Here is an 8,424-nt window from a genome sequence, read left to right on the forward strand (position 1 = left end):
TGCAATTTATGCTTAAAGTTCGGGGTGAAGGCACTGATGACGTACAAGTGTTAGAAAAGCATATCACAAATGACACTTAAACCCCTTATAACACTGAATTTCCTTATGGTAGAACCTACTTTGAAATTCTACTCTACGTGTGTATTCACATTTGTCCAAGTGTTATTGGGTCAAAATTTTGGCTCTTTTTATTGGGGGTGGGGGAGCTCAAGCCTATCCCGGCTATCATAGGGTGAGAGGCAGGCTGCAACCTGGACAGGTCATCAGCCTGACACAGGGCTAACAGAAACATGGACAATAATTCACACCGATGGGCTATTTAGAATCATCAGTTAACCTATCTCCACTGCATGTCTTTGGACTGTGGGAGGAAGCCAGAAGAGAACCCATACAAACAGGGAGGCCGCAGGCAGATTGTGGGGTCGAACTCCCGACCTTCTTCCTCTAATGCAACAGTGCGTGCCACCATGCTAGTCTGGGAAGTGTTATAGGGTTATTTCCAAGTATTTTGAAGTCCATCATGCCATCAACATGATTATTCACAAGTGGAAAATATTCAAGATAGCTGCTTATCTCAGGAGTGGAGGTCCCAGCAAGTTTATCCCAAGGTCAGACTGAAATACACAGAGAAGCTGCAAAAAACACGAGCTACATCTCCGACTCTGCAGGCCTCAGTCAGCATGTTAAATAATAAAGTTCATGACAGTACAATTAAGAATAAGACTGAACAAGTGTGGCTTGTTTGGAAGGGTTGCCAGGGGAAAGCCTCTTCTCTCTGAAAAGAAGATGGCAGCATGGCTTAGGTTTGCAAGAAATTGGATCTGAACAAACCACAAGATTTCTGGGGGGGGAAAGTCCTCTGACCAGGGGAAACAAAAGTGGAGTGTGTGCCCATAATGCAAAAAATTAAGCACAACATATTAACAGCATACCAACTGTCTGTGCACTTTGCAGTCACTTCTCTGTATCCCAAAGTATTCTAGAGTAAAATGTGAAGCCATCTGCCCAACAGATAAAGCTTTGCACAACAGCTGAGGAAAAAAAGAAGTGAGATTCTGCAACGGCCCAGTCAAAGTCCAGATGTCAGCTCAACTGTACAGCCATGCATAAACAAACGACAACCCTCAATGAACTGAAGCAGCACTGTAAAATCGAGCGGGCCAAAAAATTCCTCCAAAATAACATGAAAAACTGAAATCATACGGAAAACGATTACTTCAAGTTATTAATTGCAAAAGTAGTTTGATTCTAACAGATAATTAACTGTGCGACCTCAGAGTAAAGTAATTCATCTAAGGAACAGTCAAGTTTGAGAAGCATCCTAAAGAACATTAATTAAAGTAAGATGGGTCAGCGCCCCAGCGTCACTATGTGATAATGATAATGTGAATAAGTAAATGGGATTTTTTTTCATAAATTTCCAGAACACGTGAAAACAACTTTTGCATTTTTATTTTTGTAATATTACACAATGAAGGATAGATCGAGTTACATAAAAGTAGGGTCAAAGCTGATTTATGGCTTAATAATTAGCCAATAAGACAAGCCGTTATGGTCATGGGCGTCCACTTTGATACGTTCCCAAGCAAATCCCAACGCATCTGAGTGAAGACACCACAGAGCAGCTGCGACATATTAAAATATCACTGAATAATGCATGACCATTTCTTACTTTAGGAAGTCAAGTGAAAACACTCAGAATCTGTTTAGCTTAATGCAAGAACTTCCAGCTCGTCCCAGGGGAAAGGACTTGAAGGGCTTGACAGTTCAACATTCCAGATTTCATTCTGACCTGGTTACTGGGAGGTGAAGGAACAAGCACTGGGAGAATTGACTGTGCTTGTGTATTTAATTATATCATCAAAAGTAAGCTGCTGATTGGTAGCGCGCTTATTTATTTATTGTTTCTTTCCTGAAATTATTCATCACGGTGTGTAATGAAGGCTGTGACAGTATTTAGATCGTCTGGTGGAACTGAGCTCCAGATGTAGCCTGGCCAGATGGATGGGCGGTGCTGATGGCGTGGTGTGGGGACACGTTGGAGAGGTGGTGCTGCAAATATGACAAAGCTCTTTATAAAACACGCCAGGGCATCTTCAAACTATGAAGAGTGCAAAGATGACATAGTACAATGACCACTAAATTATGAATAACCCCAGCAGTGTAACAGCAAGCAGGGGTTTCATGCTTTCTACAGACTAATGCGGAGATTCAGGTTCTTGTATCTGATTTTTATTCTCACGCTGATGAAAAATGATATCTTCTGGTGAGATCTCACGTGTTCACAACTCAGTTTAAATAATACGTTGGGTAACTAAAAGTATCCCACGAGCGATCAGACTCAAAAAAGCCAATCAGGGGTCAATCTCTTTAATGCATTTAAAAGGAAGAAACTTTGAGGGTGTTTCCTTCTGCTGAAAGTGAAAAGTTTCTCAAAGTCTGAGAGGCGTGCATTGTGACATCACGCTTCAGCCAGAGGCTATGTGGAAAGCCTGTATTCACATACAGTGCGGATAGTCTGTCAATGATGCAGAAGATTATAGTTACATTTTCGAAACTAAAAAATATTTAGTTTAATATTTTAGAATATACAACAAATTATCGTTCAAAGGACGTATATCTGCGTTTGAATTACGCCAGGAGAAGATCATTAAAGGTATCTCTATGAGTCTGTGTTGAGTTATTTGAACGCAACACTCGCAAATATGAGTTAAGGCCACATGCTCTTCGCAACCAAGTCTGAAAGTCAAAGTTTCCCCGGATCGAGAAGTCCTTGGCTGTTTTAATCTGTGTAATGTATAAGAACCTGCCAGTGTGGTAATGGATGCCTGCCACGGTGGTGCTAAATTATTCACAGTCTGGGGAACCAGAGAGGCAGCAGGATCGGATAGACTAGGCTGTGTCATCGGGAGCCTCTGCCAACCTGGCTCCTCTTTCGGACCGTCCAGGCCGGCTTCGTGAGTTTTATCCAGGCAGCCACATGAGAAGACCGTGAAACAGCCCGAGGACTGGGGTTCACAGTGGATGGGACAAAGCCAAGGCCGTTGGGTCGACCGGTCAACCAGCAGGCCTTAGATACAGTTTGGAGCACGCAGGACCAAATCCATCCATAAAGTCATCCAAACATATCCATCCACGGTTTAATACACACTCAGTACTACTACTCAAAATGCTGCGCTGTCCTCGGTGCTGAAATGATTGAAACGGTCCTTGTGCTGCATAATAATTGCTACATTGCAGCCTGCTGTAAGCCTTTCACTCTGCTTGTCACCTATGACCTCATCGTTGGCAATGGTGGGGAGCTCGGAGGTATCCTGCATGAACTTAACACTGGATTTATAGAAATAACATAGGCTGTAAATGTCGGTGTGATAATACACATCTATATCTCAGGGGAAAGGAAATTACACGACTCCAAATATCAAGGATGCCGTCGATAAATAGCCTTTTAATTAAAGAATTGTGGGGCTTTTTGGTTTTGCTTATTCTTAGACGCTTGCGCACAGAGTCCACGATTCTGCAACCTGTAAGTTGAGCAGAAGAGAGGGTGGGTGGGAGGAGGGAGACTGAAAGAGGAGGAGGGGAGAGGGAGGAAGCGGGAGAGGGGAATGCCGGGAGGCGCTGCTGATGTTAACTGTTCAGTCTGGTGAAGGAGAGCAAAGGAGCCGTGTAGCTGTCCGTGCCCCAACTTTTATGTCAGGGGCCACACTGCTAGCGAGGTGCTTGCAGGGAGGATGATGATGACCATGAACGGCAAGCAGCACTTCTCCATGCACCCGGCTCTGCACGAGCCCAAGTATCCCGGCCTGCATTCAGGCTCGGAGGGCATGCGCAGAGTCTGTCTGCCCGCCCCACAGGTACGTTCAGGTCAGGGGAGAATGACTGGAGTATACTGGGTGAGAGAAAGGGGAAAATATCACACTGGAAATGTCTGTAAAGTTGATTTGACAGGACTTTGTTCTATCCGCTATCTCTCCCTCTCTCTTCTGTCTGTACCCCCCTCCCCCTCCCAACCCCATCCTCCCCATCTCATCCACATGTCTATTCAAGCAATGCTCTTGCTTTCATATTAATTTTTATGACCTGCGCTTTGAGGAGGGTTCTCTTCTCTCCTCGGCGCTGCTTGCCTTTGGAAAATGTTTTTTAGATCCTGAGAGCTGCCTGACAGAATTCCCCACTGACTCCAGTATGCGCACTCTTGCTTGCAGCTGCAGGGCAATATATTCGGAGGCTTTGATGAGAGCCTGCTGGCACGGGCAGAGGCTCTGGCGGCTGCTGACAGCATTGTCTCTCACGGCAAAAGTCACCCGTTCAAACCAGACGTGACTTACCATACCATGAACAGTGTCCCCTGCACCTCAGCTTCATCTTCTTCCTCTACTACCGTGCCCATCTCCCACGTTCCTTCCACCATCGCCTCTCATCACCACCACCACCTCGGACAGACCCTGGAGGCCGGAGACCTCCTGGACCACCTCTCCACCAGCCTGGCTGTGACCGGGATGGGTGCCCCAGAGCCTCCAGGGATGACCACGCCGGCGCACCACCACCAGCACCCTCATCACCACCTGCAGACTATGGGACAGCTGCACCAGGCGATGGCCACTATGGCCCACCCTCACTCCCTCTCCGTTCACGGCGGTATGGCTTGCGTCAACGACGTAGAGTCGGATCCCAGGGAGCTGGAAGCCTTCGCCGAGCGGTTCAAACAGAGGAGGATCAAACTCGGGGTGACCCAGGCGGACGTCGGGTCAGCTCTGGCCAACCTCAAGATCCCAGGAGTGGGGTCTTTGAGCCAGAGCACCATCTGCAGGTTCGAGTCCCTCACCTTGTCCCACAACAACATGATCGCGCTCAAGCCGGTTCTCCAGGCCTGGCTGGAGGAAGCCGAGGCTGCCTACCGGGAGAAAAGCAGCAAGCCGGACCTTTTCAACGGGAACGAAAGGAAAAGAAAGCGCACGTCCATCGCCGCGCCGGAGAAGCGCTCTTTGGAAGCGTACTTTGCCATTCAGCCCCGACCCTCTTCGGAAAAAATTGCGGCGATCGCCGAAAAACTGGACCTGAAAAAGAACGTGGTTCGAGTGTGGTTTTGCAACCAGCGGCAAAAACAGAAACGAATGAAATACTCTGCGGTGCACTGAGTTACACAGATCATGAATAAAATAGCCTACTACATTTTTGATCGAGTGATTAATAATAGCCTAAGTAACCTAACTAACAGGGATTTTGCAACGTGTCTCATTTTGGATTGCTCCCAGAAAGACTTTTACTTCATCCCCATTTCGTGTCACGCACTCTTCATTGTTGCACTTTTTCGATTTTGTTATTAATACGGGACTGATAAATGTGTTATAGATCTGTAAGGAGGATGACTTTGATGTTGTTTGTCTTGTATCTTGCACACTCTAAATGTGGATTTTTAGGAAATTCACCCTGACAATTTGTCACATTCAGGGATTATTAACTCACTTTTTATAAACCATTACTTGGAGTTCATGGAGGCTGCATTTATGGGCTGTTTAAATGTTACACTGATGTTATCTGAAGAGACAGACAGAGTCTTCAGGAATTCGAGAAGAAAAGAAAAAATACGATTTTGTAAGATAATTGGTTGAGACCTGAGTTTGTCCTCCACATCACTGGCTCATATACACTGAACTATATGTCGTTTTCACCGCTTTCTTTTTCACCTCTTTTCTTTTTGAAAACTTCAGTGGAATGTGTCCTCAGTGTGTTCACCTTTTTAAATCACTATTTTTTCTTGGTATTTTTCTTTTTTGCGAACTAATCAGCTCTCTTCGTGAACTGTGTGAAGGTAATTTACGCACAAGCAACAGTGACTCTTTCACAAGGTATATGACACTGTGAGTCTGGATATCTTTAATTATTTAGAAATGAAAATGACACCGTCTTATATATATATGAGGCACAGACGTGTGGCTTTGGCTGCTGCTATATTTTAATATTTTGATGTGAACGTGTTTTGGACCATTACAGGTGAGCTGTATATTTATCATATTGGTGAGATATATCCAGTATACAGGCCTCCATCACCTGATCTAACTATTTATTTTTTCTCACTCTTGATTTCACTTGGAAAAAACATGTGTGAATTTTAAACTTAATAAATTATCGGTTATTTTTTAAAATCCCACTGGGGCGACTTTATTTCTGTGACTTATGAAGCTGCATTCATTTACTCTTGAAGTTACAGCGCGAGAGTCGTTACCGTGACGAACAAATCGCAGGCCGAACCAATGGGCCATAACTTCATTGTAAACAGTTTGTTTTTATGGGACCTCGCCAGACTGTTTTATTTATAAATCCCCAGACCTCTGCTGGAATTAAATATGTATCGTTGTATATGATAGCCGACAAGGACCAAAGAAAGAGACGGGCCTCCGTTTCTACAGCGATGTTCACACCGCAGAGCGCTGACTGTGTGCGCCCTCTACACGCTACTTATGGCCCCTTTCTCTAATTAGCACGGTTTTAATTATGGATGCCCTCATGTCACCGTGCATGGGCTTTGAAATTATTAAGTAATGACGATGCAATATTAATTATATATTGGTATAAAACGAAGTAATGTGGAAGAGTTGGAAGTAGAAGCCTGACTGGGAACTCTGGGAACTCTAGGGAGACATTGGCTGTACCACAGTTTAACGCAGGAAAGATGGGAATGGTTTTTATGATTTTCTTTTCTGTTTATCTAAGTAAGTATTTAATTTTATTTTTTGCTATTTACATATTTTGTGTAGTTTAAAACAAATATTTTAATATTTTGATATAATTATTTGGGGGAAGCGTGGAATAGCCTATCGCACCCAGCGATTATTATTATTATTATTATTATTATTATTATTATTATTATTGTTGTTGTTGTCATATTTCTATATGGAAAATATCCCAGTGCTTTTAAAAATAGGCCCAACCAGTTTGTTTTAGTTTTAACAATAGTATTATTAAATTAAATTAAAATAAAATACATTTGTTAATAGTTTCGGATCAATTTACAAATACACGGAAACGTTTTGGGGTTTGTTGATGAGAAGTGAATACTCACAGTGTAATTTACGGGGAACAAAAAGAATTTGAGAGAAGACGGTAAAATAAAATGCAAACTCTCGCCTAGTTGATTTTTGACCTGTAAACGTTAATTTCATTTAATTAAGTGTTATTTTATTGGCCTGTAAGAAAACATTTCACTTTAATTGTTATTAAAAATACTCCATTAGCGTGAAACTCTTTTCAAGACCAGAGCCAAATTTCTCTCTAACGGCCTAAAAATGTGGCATAAAAATGAAGATAAAACAAGAGCTTGGCGGTGTGAATAATTGATTTTTGGAATACCTGTATTGATATCATAACGTCGTCCCTATGCGGTAAGTTGAGCTGAAGGCTTGTGCGTTAGCGACATGTGGCGACTGAGGGCACCTCAATTATTCAGCAGCAGCTGAAAGGTATATTGCGTTTTCTCGTGCAATAACAGAGACGTGATCAGGGGCAAATTCATGCGTCATCTGCAAGGCTATATATATATATGTGTGTGTGTGTGTGTGTGTGTGTGTGTGTGTGTGTGTGTGTGTGTGTGTGTGTAAACTCAGAGCTAAAATAGTGACGGGTGAAGGACTTGAGACTAGTAATAATAATAATAATGATAACAGGGCTAACACTGCGATAAAGGGAGCAGAGCTCTGTGAAGATATAGTGAAGATGTTTTCATGCTGGGATGACTATTTTCAGAGGTGGCTGTACTTAAGTAAAATTTTCAGGTTTTTGTACTTTCCCTGTGTATTTATTTTTGTGACAGCTCTTTACTTTTACTCACTACATTTCTAAACAAATATATGTCCTTTCTACTGCTTACATATTCAAAACAGGCTCGTTACTTTGGTTTAACACATTTGAGTGGAGTTATTAGTTCAGGTCACTGTGGGTCTTCAAACATCAAACTGATCTGAGTCTAAACAGTAACACATGACAGGCAGTCCCGTTTGTGTGTTAGTTACCACGGAATGAAAGGTGCAAGGCCGTGTGCGTGTGCCATAGTTACAGGGGTTAAAGTTTGTTTTCGTTTTGTTTTTTGGCACCGGAAGAACTGCAAGTGTACATAAGTTGCATTATCGTGATACTTCAGCATCTTCAGCACTTCAGCCCTAGGAAGAGGAGCCAGCATAAACATACAAACATTTTTTAAGCGGCAGGTCATTTCAAATCCAACGTTTCCATCAGCTTAACAAACATTAGTTTGTCTCACAGTGTGTTGCTAGCTAAAAGTCCAGCTGCTGTATTTTACAGGGAGGGAAAAGAAAAAGAGCTAACTTCACTCAGAGATGGAGAAAGATAAGAAAGACAGGACAGGAGAGGAAGAGAGGTTAGGTTCAAAGGTAAGGCTGCACATTTAAAGCGTACATTAAGTCC

The 8,424-nt window shown here is 43.0% G+C and overlaps 1 protein-coding gene across 1 annotated transcript; it reads left to right on the forward strand.

Annotated features, from left to right (window-relative positions):
• Positions 1–3,660: 3,660 nt before the first annotated feature.
• pou4f3 (POU class 4 homeobox 3) lies at positions 3,661–6,145 on the forward strand. Its single transcript, XM_005727795.1, has 2 exons — positions 3,661–3,857; positions 4,209–6,145. The coding sequence occupies exons 1-2, from the start codon at positions 3,735–3,737 to the stop codon at positions 5,139–5,141; spliced, it is 1,056 nt and encodes a 351-aa protein (XP_005727852.1). The 5' UTR covers positions 3,661–3,734; the 3' UTR covers positions 5,142–6,145.
• Positions 6,146–8,424: the final 2,279 nt, after the last annotated feature.

This window comes from Pundamilia nyererei, unplaced genomic scaffold, assembly GCF_000239375.1.
Source record: "Pundamilia nyererei isolate P.nyererei 1_Seehausen unplaced genomic scaffold, PunNye1.0 scaffold00026, whole genome shotgun sequence".
NCBI classification, from domain to species: domain Eukaryota; kingdom Metazoa; phylum Chordata; class Actinopteri; order Cichliformes; family Cichlidae; genus Pundamilia; species Pundamilia nyererei.

What these genes read in the sequence shown, in the direction of transcription:
- pou4f3 (XM_005727795.1), top strand. Translation starts at nt 3,735, where the DNA reads ATGATGATGACCATGAACGGCAAGCAGCACTTCTCCATGCACCCGGCT. An exon ending in TCTGTCTGCCCGCCCCACAG is followed by an intron (nt 3,858 to 4,208) that starts GTACGTTCAGGT and finishes TCTTGCTTGCAG; the next exon opens with CTGCAGGGCAATATATTCGG.